At 43.5% G+C, this 22383-nt stretch overlaps 1 protein-coding gene across 1 annotated transcript in view; it reads left to right on the top strand.

Moving 5' to 3' along the window:
• The window catches only part of TOPBP1 (DNA topoisomerase II binding protein 1), a 54459-nt gene extending 34637 nt beyond the window's left edge, over positions 1-19822 (top strand). The window contains exons 13-28 of the mRNA XM_038770657.1: positions 503-714; positions 2059-2345; positions 4414-4587; positions 4712-4830; positions 7130-7253; positions 8347-8493; positions 10161-10260; positions 10928-11120; positions 11744-11964; positions 13241-13407; positions 13499-13610; positions 15543-15706; positions 17269-17409; positions 18153-18242; positions 18895-19056; positions 19288-19822. Coding sequence (XP_038626585.1) covers positions 503-714; positions 2059-2345; positions 4414-4587; positions 4712-4830; positions 7130-7253; positions 8347-8493; positions 10161-10260; positions 10928-11120; positions 11744-11964; positions 13241-13407; positions 13499-13610; positions 15543-15706; positions 17269-17409; positions 18153-18242; positions 18895-19056; positions 19288-19428 — 2554 coding nt within the window. The 3' untranslated portion in view covers positions 19429-19822. The remainder of the gene's footprint in view (positions 1-502; positions 715-2058; positions 2346-4413; positions 4588-4711; positions 4831-7129; positions 7254-8346; positions 8494-10160; positions 10261-10927; positions 11121-11743; positions 11965-13240; positions 13408-13498; positions 13611-15542; positions 15707-17268; positions 17410-18152; positions 18243-18894; positions 19057-19287) is intronic.
• Positions 19823-22383: the final 2561 nt, after the last annotated feature.

Genomic DNA, 22383 nt, shown 5'->3' with positions numbered 1-22383 from the left:
AAGGGGGAAAATGAATATTTTGATGTTTTTATGGGCAGTTTCTATTTTAGGTAGGCACAGTTCTTTCAGTGTATGTTCCAGGCCCTTAAATGCACTGGAGCAAAGCCAGCTTTATGTACGTGTCCCCCTTCCCCCCTCAATATATTCAATCAGTGATATTTACTGAGCACCTACTATATGCAGAGCACTGTACTAAGCATTTAGGAGAGTACAATGAAAAAGACTTACTCTGCACCAGTCATTTCTGTTGTTCTTTGTCACCTTGACGACTCCAGCCTGGAATGGAAAAAATGTGGAGAAGAGAATGTGACTGATTTTTTTTTTAATGGTACCAAATTTTTTATGAATTGTTCCTTTTTTAATTTGTTCATAACTTGAAGATCAATGTTCTTTGTATCAGTATTCCTCTTTAATACAGAGCTTATCAATTGCATTGGAAGCTCTTCTTCCATGTAGACCGAGTAAATTTGTGCGTGTACTTGTTTTAAAATATGAATTTCAGAGTTCAAGAGTTCTTCGTCCGCAAAGCTAATCCCAAAAAAGGCATGTTTGCCAGTACCCACCTTGTGCTGAAAGAACCCGAGGGTTCCAAATATGAAGCAGCAAAAAAGTGGAAATTACCCGCAATCACTGTGCCTTGGCTATTACAATCTGCGAGGACGGGAAAGAAAGCTGAAGAAAGCAAGTTTCTGGTTGAGAAAGCGTCTGCCGAAGGTTGTTGGGTTTTGTTGTTTTTCGTACCGTCTTTATTGGGGGTTGGGGTGCTGAATTAAATAGCAAAGGAGCTCTGCACCTCTGCCAATACCTCTCCTGACCATGTACGTAAAATGCCAATTGTATTAAAACTGTGACATCTGTTCCCCATAAATGCCCTGCTGAAACGTGCACTTTACAGAAATTGGATATGCATTAGCTCTTCTAATCATTCATTCATTTAATCGTATTTATTGAGCGCTTACTGTGCGAGGCACTGTACTAAGTGCTTGAGCGAGTACAGTATAACAAGGGAATGTGTACTGAATTAACAGATGTCCTGGTTTGGGCAGGGGTTTTAGGAGTCGCTTCCAGTGCCTTGAGAAATTCCTGAAGGCCCTGAAATGTTCCAGTTTTCCTGACAAGGCTGAAAAACCTATTTAGCTAGAGATCTGTGAGCATTCTCCTGGGCATCCCCCTTCCGCCTCTTCCTCGGTTGCTAAACTTTTGCAAGGTCTTTCTGAATTCATTCCTTTTGGCCATAATGTCTGTTTTCACTGCACATTTTGGATAGAATGCCGTTAGGAAATTATGGAGAATAAATGGTTTGTGTAAGTGCGCAGGGTTTCGGACACAGTGCACGTTTTGCAGTGGCAGCTTTATTTGGCGAACTTTTTCTTAACTCTAGGTCATTGCTAGGTCTATTATATGTTTTGTGCAGTTAACTTGTTAGTGAAACCCTATTGTCTTTGGAATTCACAGGGATATTGTGAGGATTGGTGGGAACAGCTCCGGGTGCAATAAGATGAAATGGAGCAAAGAAAAGCAAAGCACATTGGTGCTGTTGTTTCTCAAGGGAAGGGGTATTGATTCAGTGTTTGCGTTCATTGAAAACTGGGCTAGGAAATGTAGTAGAGAAAGTACTATTGGGAATAATCATGGTGTGATGGGAGAGGTGGATTCCCCGTCTTGTTGTGGGCAGGAATGTGTCTGTTGTTGTATTGTACTCTCTCAAGCGCGTAGTACAGAGCCTTGCACACAGTAAGCGCTCAATAAATACAATTAAATGACCGATTAGAAGAGTGAACGCGTATCCCATTTCTGTAATATGCGTGTTTCACCAGGGCATTTATGGGGAACAGATATTGCAGTTTTAATACAGTTGGCATGTAAGTACATTGTCAGGAGAGAGGTATTGGCAAAGGTGCTGAATTCCTTTGCTATTTGAAATGTGCCTAGGAAATAAGACTCGAAAACACATAATTCAAAAGATCACTGATTTAAGCAAGTTTTCATACGTAGAGAAGAAATGGAGTATCACTGTTTCATATTTATAACATTTTTACTTTTATTTTAAATCAGCAGAAGAAAGTTTTCCAAGTCAGAGACCAGCAGATCAGGCTAAAGTGCGTTCAGGCACGCCAGAGAAATCTACCACAGTCTTTGACGGCAAAAGAAATTCGGCCGTGACACCTTTGGATATGAACAGGTTTCAGAGTAAGGCTTTTCATACGGTGCTGTCACAGCAAGCCAGGAAAACCTCAGTTTCCGTAGAAGGAAAACCACTTCAGAAGGAACCGTCACTACACCTAGACACACCATCAAAATTTCTGTCCAAAGACAAGCTCTTCAAGCCTTCATTTGATGTGAAGGTAAGATGGGATGTGCTAGTTAAGTGTTACTAAGGGTGAGTCGTAGCAGTTGAGTTCAGAAATTTTTTTAAAAAATTTTCTCATTAGGATCTCTGTTCTCCAACTTCTCATATCCTCTGAGAATGGGATCAACAGTCTATTTACCTATAGAAGTTGCTTGTTAATATTTAGCTCTAGCTTTTATCCCAGTACTTGTTAGGAAGATGCAGATTATTCATTTCAATTGTTTTGCCTGATTTTAAATGATTTTGTCATTTTTAATATAGCAACCTGGAAAATGCAATTATGCTCAGAGTGTCCTAAAATAGTATTTCAACCCAAGAAGTTATGTGTGATTTAGACAAGATTCCTACTGAGTTTTGACCCTGTGGGTATCAGAAAGTACCAGCATATTGGCTGGTACTTTTATATGTGGCTTTAATCTATAGTACTGATTATGGGCAGGGAGTGTGTCCCTAATTTTGTTGTACTGTACTCCCCCCCAAGTGCTTAATACAGTTCTGCACGGAGTTAGTGCTCAATAAATACCATTGATTAATCTGAAAATCAGCATGCCTCCCAGTTTGACCTTTACTATTTGCTTAATTGGAGGAGAATAAGCATTGCAGGGGCAAAATAAGCAAACTAAACCAGGAGTGAAACTTGTATTATAACACTATGAAACTAACTAGCACTGTCCCATAAAACATGCATTCATTCAGTCGTATTTATCGAGCGCTCACCATGTGCAGAGCACTGTACTAAGCGCTTGGGAAGTACAGTCTAGAAGACGGGCTCACAGTCTAGAAGGTAAAACGTGTTTAAGGAAACTTATGCTGTGGATCAGAGAGGGTCAAATTTAGTTTTTGCCATCGCAGCACGGCTCTCGGGTCCATGTGGAAGCCTCCTTCATGTTGTCCCACTCCCCCCCGCCTGCCTTGAACCCACTTCCAGGGAGTAGAGGGCAGGGGAAGCCTGTACCCTTTTTTATGGGAATACCTCTTCCCGGAGGCCAAGGGCCCCTATAAAGTTTCATTCTGTAGCAGAGAACCTGCGTTCCCCATCGTTGGCACGAGACGGCCCTTCATCGCTACTTTTCCCCCCTTTACTTTGGGTGTACTCTGAAGGGAACCCACCCCACCAGTGAAAACACTTGTGATCACTCGATGCAGTTAGAATGCTGTCATTATTTATATCGTCCTAACTGGGCCCACCCCTTCCGTGACAGTGGCGTCTCGTGGATTTTTCCAAGAAGTTTCTCATTCGTCCCCAAGGACCAAGGCACGGAGAGGCAGGTAGCTTCACGGGTGGTTGAGTGGCCATCGCTTGTCGATCCTCGCTAGGTGCCAACTCGTTTCCGCTATCGGTTTGAGGGGCACCCTTATTTCTGTGCCTCCTGGCACAGCGACTCACGTCCTTGGGGTAGTTAGGAACTGTTCCCCGGCAGCTGAACTCTTCCCCGTTTTGCAAGCCTGTCTTTTCATCGTGACCTGCGACCTTTTGCCCCACATCCTAGTTGCGCTTCTGGCTTTTCACCTTCCATTTTAGAAGTCTCTTGGTGTCGGGCAGAACCCGACATCTGTAGGCCCCAGCTTCCTTCTGATCCTCGGGGCCATTACCCACGATAAGATCCTGGAGTGCTCTGGGATCCTTAAATGGTGGCACCCTCCCTCCTTTCCCACCCAGCACAGCGGAGAGGTAGCTTACCATCCTCATTTTGAAAGCACTGGGTAATTTAGCCCAGACGGCTCTCTCTGGTGAGTTGAGGAACCTGAAGACTACCGCGACCCAACAATAGCAGGCTGATATTTCATAGTTTCCCTTGGTATTCTTTCCTTCTGCGTCTGTCCCCCACATCCACCTTTGGGACTACGGGCCCCGTGAACACTATTGGTCAGGGGACCAGGCCTGAGATCATCATTGATAAGTAGGGTAAGAACAAAGAATTATTTTAAAAGAAATGTTTGCCGGCATAAAGAGTTTCACCTTAATTTGTCGAAGTGATGTATCACGACCGAGAGAAACTTTGGGTAATATTAATCAGTCGAGCTCAGTAAACTAGCTTCTGTATCTCCTCTCTCTTCTGTAGGATGCCTTGGCAGTTTTGGAAACTCCAAGAGGATCTAGCCAGAGAAACAGGAAGCTGAGCACCCCTCTCTCAGAAGTCATTGGCAGGAACCTGAAACTGGCCGTCGCAAATAGCACTCGTCATGCAGCAGCTCTCTCCGCGAGCCCTCCGCTGAAGGATGCCCAACTGGAAGAGGTAGGATGTGCTCAGTTACGGCTGGGTTTTTCTCATTGGGAAGCTTTATGATCCAGTGTGATGACTTCCAAACAAGACTGATGAAGGTTCTGGGCTTTTCTTTTTTTTTTTTCTTTCTGTCCAGTCCATACAGAAAGAAGAATTCAAACCATTAACTGATGTAGTGATATGCGTCAGTAAGAAACTCAGAAAGAAGCAGAGCGAGCTGAATGGTATTGCAGCGTCTCTAGGAGCGGATTACAGGTAGTACTATTCCCGTGTGAATAGATCTAGGCACAGAGGGCCGAGTGCTGTACTAGGTGTATGGGAGGTAAATACTAGGTGTTTGGGAGGTAAACTGGAAATAGGATAAGATGGGGCCTCCGAGTGACCTCTTCTTCCCCTTTCCTCTTTTGTTTTCTTCCCTGATCCTTTCATCTTCCCCCTTTGCATCCTTTCCCCTCCCACTGCCTCCTGCAATTTAACCTATTTCTTTATTCTTTGACATTACTGCTGCTGTAGGCTCATTCTGATATTGGATTATTACTCTATTTTACTTGTACATATTTAATATTCTATTTATTTTGTTAATGATTCATTCATTCAGTCGTATTTATTGAGAGCTTACTGTGTGCAGAGCACTGTACTAAGCGCTTGGGAAGGACAAGTTGGCAACATATAAAGACGGTCCCTACCATAATGATGTGCATCTAGCTTTAATTCTTTTTGTTCTGTCGACTTGACACCTGTCCACATGTTTTGTTTTGTTGTCCGTCTCCCCCTTCTAGACCGTGAGCCCGTTGTTGGGTAGGGACCATCTCTATGTTGCCGACTTGTACTTCCCAAGAGCTTAGTACAGTGCTCTGCACACAGTAAGCGCTCAATAAATACGACTGAATGAATGAGTGACTGCTCTTGCAAATTTCTGCCCATCAGCTAATGGTTTTCACATTAATGACAGAAACACAGTACCCATTCTTTAAGCATCTGTAATTTCCCACTGGGGGAACTTCCTCAGTAACAGGAATCATTCTCTGCCTCATATGTAGATCAATCAATCAGCCAGTGACATTTATTCAGTGACATTTATCAATGATATAAATCAGTGACATTTATTGAGCGCTTGGGGAAGTACAGTACAACAGAATTAGCCGATGTTCCCCGCCCAGCACGAGTTTACCATCTTGAGGGGGTTTACAGTCTTTAGCAAGTTGGTCAACTTAAACAATGGGTGTGTTTTGGCCCCTTGACTGGTAATAAGAATCATAATAATAGTGGTGTTTGTTAAGCACTTACTATGTGCCAGGCACTGTACTAAGCGCTGGGGTGGATACAGGCAAATTGGTTGTGTGTCTGTCCCACATGGGGCTCACAGTCTCAATCCCCATTTTACAGATGAGGTAACTGAGGTCCAGAGAAGTCCAGTGACTTGCCTAAGGTCACACAGCAAACAAATGATGGAGCTGGGGTTAGAACCCATGACTTTCTGACTCTCAGGCATGCGTTCTGTCTACTAACTTGTACTTCCCAAGCACTTAGTACAGTGCTCTGCACACAGTAAGCGCTCAATAAATACGATTGAATGAATGAATGAATGAATACTATGCTGTGCTGCTTCCATCATAGCGCCATTCTATTTAAGAATCACGTTACCCACAAGATGCAGGATCTTCCCCCCCTCTAGACTCATTAGGGGCAATAAATGTCTCTTTATTGTTGTATTGTACTCTCCCAACTGCTTAGTCCAGTGCTCTGCACACAGTAAGCGCTGAATAAATACGATTGATTGATTGAATAAATACAGTTGAATGAATGAATAACTTCATTACAGGTGTCTGTTATATTTTCGTGTCCTTAAGCGCGTAGTTGAATGAATGAATAACTTCATTACAGGTGTCTGTTATATTTTCGTGTCCTTAAGCGCTTAGAACAGTGCTCTGCAAACAGTAAGCGCTCAATAAATACGGGCGATAACTTCCTTATGCTTTGGTTAGAAGTTAGAATTTGAATGCATTGCTTTAGTTTTCAGCCTCGTTTGGTGTTTTTGTGAATGTGTGTACATTCCCGTTTATTATTGCTCAGCCTTAGAGTTACAGGGAGACCAAAAGCAACTCGTGTGTATTTGCAAAGAAATAGTCCCACTGTGCTCTCTGGTGATGATTATTGTAATATTCCCTTCAGCATCCTTGGTTGAAGATGAAACTAAAATAATCTGAAAAATGTTTTTTCCCTTAATGTTCAGTGATGTGAAAATGCACTTAGACCTAGCTTTTCATTCATTGTCGTCTTTGAAATATTTAATGATCTGGACAGATCATCATCCTACAAGATAAACCCTTTTTTCCCACGTCTCCTTATGGTGTTCATCAACCTTACTAATTTAACAGCTGAAAGTCGAAGGCCTAGCTTTGAATGGCTTTAGGATTTTATACCTAGAATGCACCTTTCCAAATTATATAATTCCAGTTGGAGTTTCAAGGTCAAAGCATTTTTGCCATGACAGTAGTAATAGTGGTGAACTAGACTTGGCGTTATTTTAGTTGTTTCCATCTATGTATTTTAGGTGGAGTTTTGATGAAACAGTGACACATTTCATCTACCAAGGGCGACAGAACGACAGTAATCGAGAATATAGATCTGTTAAAGAACGAGGAGTACACATCGTTTCTGAACACTGGCTTTTAGAAGTACGTAACACCTTTTTTTTGTTCCTCTTTTTCCCCCATCACTTTTCCAATATATTGACAGTAAATGCATTTTACTTTATTCATAAGCTTAAACTCCTAGACACCTGTTGTGGGGGATGATCTGTGGCTCCTTCCAGAGATCAAAAGCCTCATAAGTGAATAATTTAAAGTGTTTTTTTCTAGTGGCTTATGTTGAACTGTTTTAATATTCCCAGTTTAGATGAACTTTTCCTGATCTTTCCCTGTTTGAACTCTAGGTACTGTGATAGATAATTAGATAATCAAAAGTCCCTCGGGTGGCAGGAACATTACGTGCCTACCAACTCTGCTGTTCATTCGATCGTATTCACTGAGCGGTCAATAAATACTATTAATAGATTCATTCTAAGGATGCTTTAATACTTTAAGAATCGGGAGAGGGTTTTCATTTACCTTGAGCATATCAGTAGTTTTCCTTTGGTGTTCTAGTCAATAAATACTATTAATAGGTTCATTCTAAGGATGCTTTAATACTTTAAGAATCGGGAGAGGGTTTTCATTTACCTTGAGCTTATCAGTAGTTTTCCTTCGGTGTTCTAGTCAATAAATACTATTAATAGGTTCATTCTAAGGATGCTTTAATACTTTAAGAATTGGGAGAGGGTTTTCATTTACCTTGAGCCTATCAGTAGTTTTCCTTTGGTGTTCTAGTCTTCAAAGACTCCAGCCTTGGCAAATTTCCTTCCTCAGTTTTATGGCAGAGGGAGGGACGAGTGATCTCATCACATTTCTTCTAATATTGTATGCTCTTCTGTTGCACTAGAAGCAGCGTGGCCCAGTGGAAAGAGCCCGGGCTTTGGAGTCAGAGGTCATGGGTTCAGATTCCGGCTCTGCCACTTGTCAGCTGTGTGACTTTGGGCAAGTCACTTCACTTCTGTGCCTCAATTCCCTCATCTGTAAAATGGGGATTAAGACTGTGAGCCCCCCGTGGGACAATCTGATCACCTTATAACCTCCCCAGCGCTTAGGACGGTGCTTTGCACATATTGATGAAGGCCATTATTATTATTATTATTGCTTTTATAAAGTGTTTACAAAATTAATTTTATTGCAGAGTGCCCAAGAATACAAACGCCTTCCTGAGTCTCTTTACCCACACACCTACAATCCCAAAATGAGCCTGGATATAAGTGCAACGCAAGATGAAAGGCTCTATACCAGTCAGCTGTCATCGTCTGATAAAATACCAAAGGATAATGAGGTATAACAGTACGTGATACGGTATACAAATGAAACCCCAGGCTGTTGCACTAATGGAATTAATTGAACCTAGTTTTGTGGTTTTAGGAGAGGTGTGGTTTTCAAGGTGCTCTCGGGGTTTCATGTCGAAGTCCCTCCCAAAACCATATCCACACATTGGTCTCCGCAGCCCCTCTCCTTCCCCCCAGACTTGTTCGTCCCGATCCTACTCCCTTTTCTGGAGCAAGCCCTCATCATCATCATCATCATCAAACGTATTTATTGAGCGCTTACTATGTGCAGAGCACTGTACTATGCGCTTGGGAAGTACAAATTGGCAACATATAGAGACAGTCCCTACCCAACAGTGGGCTCACAGTCTAAAAGGGGGAGACAGAGAACAAAACCAAACATACTAACAAAATAAAATAAATAGAATAGATATGTACAAATAAAATAGAGTAATAAATATGTACAAACATATATACATATATACAGGTGCTGTGGGGAAGGGAAGGAGGTAAGATGGGGGGGATGGAGAGGTGTTGTGCGCGCAATAGGTGCTCAGTTAATACCGTGAACATTTTTCTCCCCCCTATTTATACTCATTCCGGGGACTGCTTTTTAAGAAGGGCATTTTAAGAATGCCCTATACTAATATCAGGAGATGCAGCATAACTACAGACTGACTGTTGAGAGAAGAATTATGGTGGACAGACTTGTCTGACAAGTGACAATTAGGAGTGAATGGGCTCTTTGGCAGGGGAGCTCCAGGAAGACAGTGATTCTAAGAGGAAAAAGTGAAAACTACCTGGCACTATATATAACCCACACAACAGGCACAGCAAAGGACATTCTGTATATGTGTTCAGTGCAGAAAGGTTTGTCAGTCATACATCAGTCTTTTCTGCCACAACGAACACAAGGATTAAGATGCTTTTTAAGAATGCAGGGACTGCTTCTCACCCAAACTAAATCCCAAATAAATGCCATTGTTTCCCACCGGAATACTACCACCTTTAACCCGCTCCTAGGGATGCTTCAATTCCACTTGGCTCACTCTGCTTCTTACCAAGTTGGTTTCTAAAATCACCCTCCAAAAGGCCTTCACTAACCAAGCTCTCGTCCCCCTTACTTACCCACCGTTCTGCATGATCTAGGCACTTAGATCTGATCCCGTAAGCACTTAAGTACACGTCTGTTTCCACTCTAGATTGTAAGCCCCTTATAAGAAGTCAGGGATCCTGTCTACCAGTTAACTGCCTTTTCCTAAGCTCTAAGTATGGTGCTCGTCACACAGTAAATGTGCAATCAATTTGATTGATTGAACCAAAGCACTCAAGGGAATATTAAGAGTTTGAGCTGGTGTGGAGAGAGTGCCCCAGCTATTCTGGCTGCTACTGGCTTTTTTTTTAGTTGTTGGGCTGCTGATAGTGTTGTGAACTTGAGGGAATCGGCCACAAGTGGGTTTTTTATTTTATTTTCAAGTGCTGATTTCTCTCAGGGAGCTGCTGTCTTTGTCATTACAATACGGCCGAGCCCCCCTCGATATTTTTTAGTTTCCCTTGTGCAGCTGGCTGGAATCTATCTTTTAAGTTGGGGACTGTAGATGACCGGGACATTTGAATAACATCGTAAAGTAGTAGGCTGCTTTGAGGAGACGCAGTATCTGCATTTTTTTTTTAATAGCCTGAGTCTTTATCTATGGAGGTGAAGAACGTAGAAGACGGACCCTCCGATCTGATGGAGGTGGAGACCGCAAATGAAAATCAACCGAATCCCAAAGGAGGTAAATGATTCCAGTTGTCCAAAAGCTCCTGCTGAGTTTTGTAGATGTATTTAGAAGACTTTATCCCTAAATGGCTCTGATCACAGTCACAGTCTTCTAGACTGTGAGCCCGCTGTTGGGTAGGGACTGTCTCTATATGTTGCCAACTTGTACTTCCCAAGTGCTTAGTACAGTGCTCTGCACTCAGTAAGCGCTCAATAAATACGATCGAATGAATGAGTGAAATGGCGATATTCTGTACAGATTCTGTCACCTAGAAATCTCAGGCCTCGCGTATTTAGTAGAGTGCAGGAACTCCTCCTCCATATGCTGTTCTCAGCAGAGCAGACTTCTCTTTACTGTCGCGTGGCTCAGTGGAAAGAGCCCGGGCTTTGGAGTCAGAGGTCATGGGTTCAAATCCCAGCTCCGCCCCTTGTCACCTGTGTGACTTTGGGCAAGTCACTTAACTTCTCTGGGCCTCGGTTCCCTCATCTGTAAAATGAGGATCGACCGTTAGCCCCCTGTGGGACAACCTGATCACCTTGTAATCTCCCCAGCGCTTAGAACAGTGCTTTGCACATAGTAAGCGCTTAGTAAATACCATTAAAAAAAAAAGGCTAAATATTTAACATGAATAAAAGCTAAACTCTTCATTCTTTCCCGCCCCCCGCCCCGCCCCGGCTCTAAGTGCTCACACAGACCCTGGAAATGAGGGAAAACTTCCAGAAGCAGCTGCAAGAAATCATGTCTGCGACGTCAATAGCGAAGCCCCAAGGGCAAAGGGGCTCCCTCTCCAGAAATGGCTGTGACAGCGCTCCTTCAACTCCAGACAGTGCACGTTCTGCCCGAAGTAATCGCACCCGAGCCTTGGAAGTGCTAAGGTATCTGCTTTCTGAGGAAATGCAGAAACAACTGTGTCAAAGGCCGGATGCCACTCGAATGGCCGCATTACCCCAGCGGCTTTCACTCCCCAAGTCCGATGGTATTATTCAAACGCGATCGGTTTCCAGGTTTCTAGATAACCGTTTTCCAAGCCAGTGTTATGGCTCCGTTGTTGCTTCTTCAGCATTTCCTAGTGGAGAGAGCACGGACCTGGGTTCTAATTCCGGCTCCACCACTTGTCTGCCGGGTGACCCTGGGCAAGTCACTAAACTCGTCTGGGCCTCAGTTCCCTCATCTGTAAAATGGGGATTAAGGCTGTGAGCCCCACAAGGGACAGAGACTGTATCCAATCCAATTTGCTTGCACCCACCCCGGCGCCTAGTACAATGCCTGGCACATAGTAGCACTTAACAAATACCACAATTATTATTAGACTGTGGATTCTTTTAGACTGTGAGCCCACTGCTGGGTAGGGGCTGTCTCTATATGTTACCAACTTGTACTTCCCAAGCGCTTAGTACAGTGCTCTGCACACAGTAAGCGCTCAATAAATACGATTGATGATGACGATGATGATTCAGTGTGGGGCCTCTAAAGGATAGCTGTGGCTTTGGTTTTTCAGACAGCCTCAGCAGACCCTAACCGATCTCAACACCGAGCCCTCCCAGAGTGAACAGATCATTTGGGATGATCCTACAGCGCGGGAGGAAAGGGCGAGGCTTGCCAGCAACCTGCAGTGGCCCACCAGTCCCGCGCGACACTCGGAGCTTCCAGCCGACGCGACAAACCTGGACAACTCCCCGCTTACGGACTCCTTGCATGATTCTGAAATTTCCGAACTGGGTAATGAGAGACACAGTCACTTCAAAAATGACTCTGTGTAGCCGCGTGGCTCAGTGGAAAGAGCCCGGGCTTTGGGGTCAGAGGTCATGGGTTCAGATCCCCAGCTGGGTGACTTTGGGCAAGTCACTTCTCTGGGCCCCCGTTACCTCATCTGTAAAATGGGGATTAAAACCGTGAGCCCCCCGTGGGGTGACCTGATCACCTTGTAACCACCCCAGCGCTTAGAACAGGGCTTTGCACATAGTAAGCGCTTAACAAACACCATTATTATTATGGCCTGATTTCATTTTAAAACCACTGAAATTAAGGGCTTGGGAAAGTACAATATACCAGAGTTGGCAGACCCGTAAGCGCTTAACAAATACCATTATTATTATGGCCTGATTTCATTTTAAAACCACTGAAATTAAGGGCTTGGGAAAGTACCATATACCAGAGTTGGCAGACCTGTAAGCGCTTAACAAATACCATTATTATTATGGCCTGATTTCATTTTAAAACCACTGAAATTAAGGGCTTGGGAAAGTACAATATACCAGAGTTGGCAGACCTGTAAGCGCTTAACAAATACCGTTGTTATTACGGCCTGATTTCATTTTAAAACCACTGAAATTAAGGGCTTGGGAAAGTACAATATACCAGAGTTGGCAGACCCGTTCCTTGTCCACCATGAGCTTGCAGTCTAGAAGGGAGATCATGGGTTCGAATCCCGCCTCTCCCACATGTCTGCTGTGTGACCTTGGGTAAGTCACTTCACTTCTTTGTGCCTCAGTTCCCTCATCTGTAAAATGTGAATTAAGCCCCACATGGGACAACCTCATCTCCTTGTGTTCCCCCCAGCGCTTAGAACAGTGCTTTGCACATAGTAAGCGCTTAACAAATACCAACATTATTAACATTATTTATTATTTACATTAATCACTAATGCGGCAGGGAAGATAAGCCATTAAGACAGTACCTGTCTCACAGAAACCCGTAGAAAAGATTGCAGTGGAAGCCAGAAAGATGTACGGTTGCAGGGATAAGGTTCCTGTTTTTGTGGGTGGATAAACTTGCTGGAAGGGAAACTGAATGAAGGACTTTTAAATCCACTTGTTTTCTACGGGTTTATTGGAGGTAATGCTTCACCCTTGGCTTGTTTTCTTTTCCTCTTTCTCTGTCACCCTCTCATGAAAATCTGTTAAGTGAGGTCACACCTGGAACTTGTAACTTGTCACTCAAAATCACATTGTAACTGTTTGATTCAGAATATAATGCAGCATTTTATTGCCCTCAGCTGCTGCTGATCCCGAAAAAGCGTGGGACCCTGACGACCCGAAGGACCAGATCTCTGAAGAACCAGAAACTACAATAAAAGATGCTCATCTGATCCCTACACCACAAGCCCCCAGCATTGCTTTCCCCCTAGCCAACCCACCTGTGGCTCCGCAACCCAAGCAGATGGTTTGTCTCGTTTGAATTTGGACGGGTTTTGGATGGGGCTGTTAAGGTGCGTTGCTTCGCACTGTGGAATAACAACCTGGTGTCGTTCCAGGCAATACAGGAAAAGGAGACGCATGAAGAGTTGACGAAACAGTACATATTCCAACTGTCCTCTCTTAATCCTCAAGAACGAATCGACTATTGCCAGCTGATCGAGGAACTAGGTGCTCGTATTTTTGCAAAACTTTTAAAGTCGTTCAGTAGTCAGTCATTGCACTTGCTTGTCCCCTGGCATAAAGATGTGGAGACGGATACACGGTTAAGGGAGTCGGGGTCTAGCAGTGATGTCAGTCTGGAGTTTGTAAAACCGTTGGACCGGAGTGCTAGCAGCAGTCAGGTTTAACTTTGATCTGGAAGAGTGACCTTAAAGTATAAACTATACTTTAAAGTATAAAGCAGAAACTATACCTTAAAGTATAAAGCAGAAACTGTACCTTAAAGTATAAAGCAGAAACTGTACCTTAAAGTATAAAGCAGAAACTGTACCTTAAAGTATAAAGCAGAAACTGTACCTTAAAATATAAAGCAGAAACTGTACCTTAAAGTATAAAGCAGAAACTGTACCTTAAAGTATAAAGCAGAAACTGTACCTTAAAGTATAAAGCAGAAACTGTACCTTAAAGTATAAAAAGCAGAAACTGTACCTTAAAGTATAAAGCAGAAACTGTACCTTAAAGTATAAAGCAGAAACTGTACCTTAAAGTATAAAGCAGAAACTGTACCTTAAAGTATAAAAAGCAGAAACTATACCTTAAAGTATAAAGCAGAAACTATACCTTAAAGTATAAAAAGTAGAAACTATACCTTAAAGTATAAAGCAGAAACTATACCTTAAAGTATAAAAAGCAGAAACTATACCTTAAAGTATAAAAAGCAGAAACTATACCTTAAAGTATAAAAAGCAGAAACTATACCTTAGAGTATAAAAAGCAGAAACTATACCTTAGAGTATAAAAAGCAGAAACTATACCTTAAAGTATAAAAAGCAGAAACTATACCTTAAAGTATAAAAAGCAGAAACTATACCTTAAAGTATAAAAAGTAGAAACTATACCTTAAAGTATAAAGCAGAAACTATACCTTAAAGTATAAAAAGCAGAAACTATACCTTAAAGTATAAAGCAGAAACTATACCTTAAAGTATAAAGCAGAAACTATACCTTAAAGTATAAAGCAGAAACTATACCTTAAAGTATAAAAAGCAGAAACTATACCTTGAAGTATAAAAAGCAGAAACTATACCTTGAAGTATAAAAAGCAGAAACTATACCTTGAAGTATAAAAAGCAGAAACTATACCTTAAAGTATAAAAAGCAGAAACTATACCTTAAAGTATAAAAAGTAGAAACTATACCTTAAAGTATAAAGCAGAAACTATACCTTAAAGTATAAAGCAGAAACTACACCTTAAAGTATAAAAAGCAGAAACTACACCTTAAAGTATAAAAAGCAGAAACTACACCTTAAAGTATAAAAAGCAGAAACTACACCTTAAAATATAAAAAGCAGAAACTACACCTTAAAGTATAAAAAGCAGAAACTACACCTTAAAGTATAAAAAGCAGAAACTACACCTTAAAGTATAAAAAGCAGAAACTACACCTTAAAGTATAAAAAGCAGAAACTACACCTTAAAGTATAAAAAGCAGAAACTACACCTTAAAGTATAAAAAGCAGAAACTATACCTTAAAGTATAAAAAGCAGAAACTATACTTTAAAGTATAAAAAGTAGAAACTATGCTTTATAGTATAAAAAGTAGAAACTATGCTTTAAAGTATAAACTATAAGGTATATAGAGAAGCAGCATGGCTTAGTGGAAAAGAGCCCGGGCTTTGGAGTCAGAGGTCATGGGTTCAAATCCCGGCTCTGCCAATTGTCAGCTGTGTGACTTTGGGCAAGTCACTTCACTTCTCTGGGCCTTAGTGACCTCATCTGGAAAATGGGGATGAAGGCTGTGAGCCCCCCGAGGGACAACCTGGTCGCCTTGTAACCTCCCCTGCGCTTAGAACAGTGCTTTGCACATAGTAAGCGCTTACTACATGCCAGCATTATTTATTATTATTATTATTATAAACAAATTGCTTTATCTTCAAGGTGGGCTGGTGCTGGAAAAGCAGTGCTTCGATGCAAGCTGCACACACATCATTGTGGGTCATCCGCTTCGAAACGAGAAGTATCTGGCTTCGATGGCCGCCGGCAAGTGGGTCCTTCATCGCTCCTACCTCGAAGCGTGTAGGACTTCTGGGTGCTTTGTGCAGGTGTGAATTCACGCCACTGTCTTACAGCCTTTTTCTCTAGCACTAACATTTCCTGTACATTTAATCCAATCGTATTTATTGAGCGCTTACTGCGTGCAGAGCACTGCACTCAGCGCTTGCTCTGTCGACCTTGAGTTTTTATGGTGCTTGTAGACTGAGCGAGGGCCACTGACCTCCAACCCACCATCCCATGGGCATTCATTCATTCAGTTGTATTTATTGAGCGCTTACTGAGTGCAGGGCACTGTACTAAGCGCTTGGGAAGTCCAAGTCGGCAACGTATAGAGACAGTCCCTACCCGACAACGGGCTCACAGTCTAGAAGGGGGAGATGGACAACAAAACAAAACATGTGGACAGGTGTCAAGTCGTCAGAATAAATAGATATAAAGCTAGATAATAATAATGTTGGTATTTGTTAAGCGCTTACTATGTGCCAAGCACTGGAGCACTGTTCTAAGCGCTAGATGCACATCATTAACAAAATTTTTTGTTAGTATGTTTTGTTCTCTGTCTCCCCCTTCTAGACTGTGAGCCCACTGTTGGGTAGGGACCGTCTCTAGATGTTGCCAACTCGTACTTCCCAAGCGCTTAGTACAGTGCTCTGCACACAGTAAGCACTCAAATACGGTTGAATGAAAATAGAAAAGATATACAAGTAAAATAATGACCCCATGAACTCTCCATGACCCCACTCATGTCCTCATATTCTAGACTGTGAGCCCACTGTTGGGTAGTGACCGTCTCTATATGTTGCCGACTTGTACTTCCCAAGCGCTTAGCACAGTGCTCTGCACACAGTAAGCGCTCAATAAATACGATTGACTCTCCGTGATCCCATTTGTGTCCTCGGATGACCCCACGTTCAATTTTGAAATTGAGAAAATTTTCAAAAAGCAGTTTAGTGTCCCGTTTCACCTCAGATGACCCGATGAACACTCTGTGACCCCACTTGTGTCCTCAGGTGCCCCCCCCATGAACTCTGTGACCCCATTTGTGTCCTCAGATGACCCCCTTTTTACTTTTGAAATCGAGAAAAATTTCAGAAACCTGTTTAATGTCCCGTTTGACCTCAAACGACCTGATGGTTCTCCGTGACCCCACTCGTGTCCTCAGATGACCCCATGAATTCTCTGTGACCCCATTTGTGTCCTCAGATGACCCCACTTTCACCGATGAAGTCCAGAAAATTTTCAGAGAGCAGTTTAATGGGGCATCATCATTAGTCTGCTGCGTTCACCTTTGTGTTTGAGCAGAAGACACAGGGTGTGCGCACACAGGGCGCACACATTGGGCTGGGCACTTTAAAATGGTTTCTGAGTGAATAACTTGTTTTTTTGGGTTTTTTTGTAATATCCAACCAGCCTAGCTCACTCCCTCGTCCCCCTTTTAGGAAAGCAGCAGAGCACTGATTTTATTGGGCACCCACTCATTGTGCACTTGGGAGCAGCGTACGAGATTTGGCTGTGATAATGAGCCCTTGAACTTTTAAAGTACCCCGAACTGCATGCTTTACCGCTAATTCCCGCAGCATTTCTTCTGATAAACAGCCGTGTTCCCTAGGAGGAAGATTACGAATGGGGAAGTAGTTCCATACTTGATGTTCTGACCGGAATCAACCTCCAGCAGAGGAAATTAGCACTTGCAGCAATGAGATGGAGGAAAAAAATCCAGAGACGACAAGAAGAAGCAGGCATTGTTGAGGTATCCAGGTGCATGGTTGTCTTTTTTTTTTTAAATGGCATTTATTAAGCACTTACTATGTGCAGGGCACTGTTCTAAGCACTGGGGAGGTCACAATAACAATAATAATAATGATGGCATTTGTTAAGCGCTTACTATGTGCAAAGCACTGTTCTAAGCGCTGGGGAAGTTACAAGGTGATCAGGTTGTCCCACGGGGGGCTCACAGTCCTCATCCCCATTTTACAGATGAGGTAACTGAGGCACAGAGAAGTTAAGTGACATGCCCAAAGTCACACAGCTGACAGTTGGCAGACCTGGGATTTGAACCCATGACCTCTAACTCCAAAACCCAGGCTCTTTCCACTGAGCCACACTTTGGGTTTGATATGCCATTTCCCCTCTTATTCATTCATTTAATCATATTTATTGAGCGCTCACTGGGTGCAGAGCAGTGTACTAAACACTTGGGAAGTCCAAGTTGGCAACATCTAGAGACGATCCCTACCCAACAACGGGCTCACGGTCTAGAAGGGGGAGACAGACAACAAAACTAAACATTAACAAAATAAAATAGAAGAGTAAGCACTTAGTACAGTGCTCTGCACACAGTAAGCGCTCAATAAGACAATGAATGAATATGCCAAATCTTGTGTCCTGAAAGTGTCTCAGCTAGTCCCGGAACCACGTAGTAGGGTCCCTGCCTTCCTGAAAGCAGAGATGAGAGCCAGGGAAGTTTATTTTCAATCCTTTTCTCTTTCCTAGGGGGCATTTAGTGGCTGGAGAGTCGTTTTAAACGTTGACCAGTCCAGAGAAGCAGGATTCAAGCGTCTTCTTCAGTCAGGAGGGGCAAAGGTCAGTTAAACTAAACCCCGGTGTTTACGGAGGTTGCCCATCCACCTCCACAGACAAATCGTCTCGTCGCCCTCCAGTTATCTGCAAAGGTCACCCGTCATGCTAACCTCCTCACTGTGCCTCCGCCTCGCTGCTGACCAATTTTGTTACCAATTTGTACTTCCCAAGCGCTTAGTACAGTGCTCTGCACATAGTAAGCGCTCAATAAATACGATTGATGATGATGATGCTGACCCACCTCTCGTCTGGAAGGCCTCAAATCCAATTATTCTCCCCCCACCACCTTTAAGACCTTATTGAAGGCCTCTTCCCCTCCCTTCTGTCACCCCAACTTGCCCCCTTTATTCACTCCTCCCCTCTAGACTGTAAGCAGACAGGGAATGTGTCTATTTTAGCATCTGTCCGGTCCTCTGCTTACGGTAAGCGTCCAGTAAATACGACTGCACAAGACCCTTGGAGAAGTACAACGGTCGGTTGCGGACGTTGACGGCTAAATATCCAAGCACGAATCCGTATGCTCTTTCCTTTAGACTGTGAGCCCACTGTTGGGTAGGGACCGTCTCTGTATGTTGCCAACTTGTACTTCCCAAGCGCTTAGTACAGTGCTGTACACACAGTAAGCGCTCAATAAATACGATCGATTGATTACCAGGTCCTGCCGGGCCACTCCCCGTCGCTGTTTAAGGAAGCCACGCACCTCTTCGCAGACTTCAGCAAACTGAAACCAGACGACACCAGAGTGAACGTGACGGAAGCCACCGCCCAGAAAGTCAGCTGCTTGAAGCCGGAATACATTGCGGATTATCTCATGCAGGTTTGTTTATTAGGAAAATTGCCCCCCTCCACGGGACATTTAAAGCAATGCCACTTTTTGATTAGGTGTTCTTTGGGATGTATCTGTTGATAAACTGACCGCCGCCTTGTTAGCCGTGTGGACTGACGGAGCAGTTAGTTCACTTTTGCTTTCATTTCTACCAGCGCTCAGAACAGTGCTTTGTGCATAGTAAGCGCTTAAATACCAACATTATTATTATTATTATTACAGGAGTTGCCCCCTCCAATGGAGAATTACTGCCTTCCTGGAGCAGTTGTTCCTCAGAACAGAAAGGAACTTGATCCAGGTTTCTCCCAGAAGAGAAAGGCGCCTGCTGAAAAGAATAAAGTCAAGTGCCCCCGGCTACACTGAAAAGCCCCCCGCCCCTTGGTAACGTCTTAGCTTACCTCCTTCCCCAAATATGAATTTTTACATTTTGAATTTCTGCAACCATCAGTCTCTGAAAAACTTTTCACGGCCTCTCCTGCCACCTAAACGCGCATTGACGCTGTTATCGGACCATTGGTTTGCAGGAGAGCCCGTACGTCGCGTCCTTTGCTGCGCACGTGCTCAACTCTGCGCAGCCGACGCAGTGTTGAAGGCTTTCGTGGGTTAGTTCTCCAAACCCCCAGGAAGATGAAATGCAGCAACGGGCAAGCAGTTAAGTTATACAGTGTACTATATATAGATGTATTTTTTTTTGCCCCCTAACATTTGTCTACTTCCACTGCAAAGCACATTCAACATGTAGATATCGAAATAAATTTTTAGTACAATCTGCGTCACCCTTGTTATTCATAACTGGACTTCCCAGAACTTTGGTTCAAGGATCGTGGTAAAAACATTAAGTAAATTAGTATCCATCTTTCAAACGCTACCCGCTCTCTTCCCACACCAGATATAACCGTGTAATAGAAAGATGGGCAAGCACCGCGTACACACCCTCCTCTGGCAAGCGTCAAACAGAAAACCAGCTTCCTCTGTACCTGGGGTAGATACAAGCTGATCGCATTGGACAAAATCCCCGTCCCACATGGGACTTGCAGTCTTCATCCTCAATCAATCGTATTTATTGAGCGCTTACTGTGTGCAGAGCACTGTACTAAGCGCTTGGGAAGTACAAGTTAGTCCTCCAAGTGACAAGGGGTAGAGCGGGGATTAGCACCCAGGACCTTCTGAGTTCCGTTCCCGATCCACTAGGCTGCGATGCTTTGGAAAACATCGCTAAAGGATAATAATCATAATAATGTTGGTATTTGTTAAGCGCTTACTATGTGCAAAGCACTGTTCTAAGCGCTGGGGATGTGCAGAGCCTGAGGGATCATCGTTCCCTGGAGACGGCAATTAAGATGCCGGAAGAAATCTTATTTCCTCCCCCGAAAGTACCTCATCAAACATCTTTTATCACCCTTTTGAGAAGGGGCTGGTTTTCAAAATGATGGGCCCGCCAATCACACCTTGAGATACTTGAAAAGGAGACTGGAATTTCGGTACCTTTCTGTCTGCAGCTCCGACCTTTAGGGAAGTGCGAATAATCTTCAGGAAGGCCCTTGGTGCTGTAATCGAGCATCAGAGCGAAAGGGCAAATTAAAAATACCCAAGTGCACAGCAAGAGTTCTGAATGACCTTAGAAAATGGACTTGGTGTCCGTTGTCAATGTAGTGAAGGGCAAATTAAAAATACCCAAGTGCAGCGCAAGAGTTCTGAATGGCTTTAGAAAATGGACTTGGTGCCCGTTGTCAATGTAGTAATGATTATTTTATGACAGGAGGACTGTCAAGACATACAATGTGGTTACAAATTCATTTTGGATGCTGACCAATTTTGTTACCAATTTGTACTTCCCAAGCACTTAGTACAGTGCTCTGCACATAGTAAGCGCTCAATAAATACGATTGATGATTTTGCTCTGCACACTAAGCGCTCAGTAAATACGACTGATTGATTGGTGCACATTTTGGGTAAGTGTTTTTCTTAGTTAATACATAGGAAAAAAAAAAGTAAGGCAAGTAATGATAGGACTTACCTGATGGCAGGGGATGGACCAGATCACCAGACCCTTCCCATTTCGAAAATGGTAACTAGGTTAAAGAGTGAAAGCTCATTAGTTCCCGCACTTTCCGACGAGGCTGAAAAAGCATCAGTTTCACACGTTACTAATTGTATTTTTAGGACCTCCCCTTTACAGGGAATTGCAGGAACTTCAGGAGCAGCTGGCACGGTGGAGGGAGAAGAGACGGCATTTTAGTAAATCAAGAATAGACCTTCCCTTAGGTCTGAAATGCAGGGCAGTGCTTGATTTAAAGAAATAAATAACCACACAGGCCTAGATTCCTTCTGGGTCCGTGTCTTCCCATTCTAGGTGGGGATGTGTTTCTCATCCCCTTTCAGCGAAATACGTGCTATTTGAGATCTCACTGTAAGGGTACCGCGATCTGCAGCAGTCCCCTGGTTCCATTAAAGCTCCTAAAGGACGGGGCAGTTTTCGTGCATTATACCCAACAGAGTACTCCTACCACCATTAGAAGTAATAAAACTTGAAGACGACACCAACCGAGCCCCCCCAAGCACTGTGAAAATGCAGTATAGTAAAGGTTAAACGTTTACTTGTCACTCTCCACCGAAATCATCTCCCCTCCACGTGGTAAAGCTTTAGGTTAAAAACTCCCAAGACTCCAGAATCCATATATATTTCCATTTTATTGACTTTGTGAACGGTACAGGGTTCTTGCACTGCCAAACCATGCCTGAGAATTCAAATAAAGAAATAGGGTGCAATGGACAGCTTTAACCTACCCGTCGCACGGTATATTAAAACTTGATTCATGTGCACTTTGACCATCTCACAATCTCTTAAAAATGCTATAAACAAGAGTTGGGCTTTAAAATCCGCTGCAGGTCTCGAGATCCGATCCGCGTCATTAAATAACACTTCCACATAATCATCCTTGGTAAGATACCTTGAGATCTGTTGGCAAAGGTGCGTACTTTGGGGGGGAAAAAAACGAACGGCGCCGCCCAAGTCCCAACGTTTCCACTTGGATTTTCAGACTTTGGGGTTCCCCCCCCCCCAGACAAACCCGGCATCCTCGGTTCTTTTGAGCCGCCTCGCTTTTCTCGGCTGGGCTACGTAGGTCCGGGTGCCTTACTGAAAAGGCCGGCAGCCGCTGTTTCAGGTGACGCCGGGACTCACGACACCAAAGCAGCGATAACGCTTCCTTTAGGAGCCAGCCGGTGATTCCTGCGTCGACGCTAGTCCCCGGGCTGGACCCTCACACGACGAGCTGGCCGCCGTCGCCTCCGGAGAGTCTGTCGCTCGTCCCGTTT

This window comes from Tachyglossus aculeatus, chromosome 2, assembly GCF_015852505.1.
Source record: "Tachyglossus aculeatus isolate mTacAcu1 chromosome 2, mTacAcu1.pri, whole genome shotgun sequence".
NCBI lineage: Eukaryota > Metazoa > Chordata > Mammalia > Monotremata > Tachyglossidae > Tachyglossus > Tachyglossus aculeatus.
Note: the sequence above shows the minus strand (reverse complement) of the source record. Positions and strands in the feature narration are given on the sequence as shown.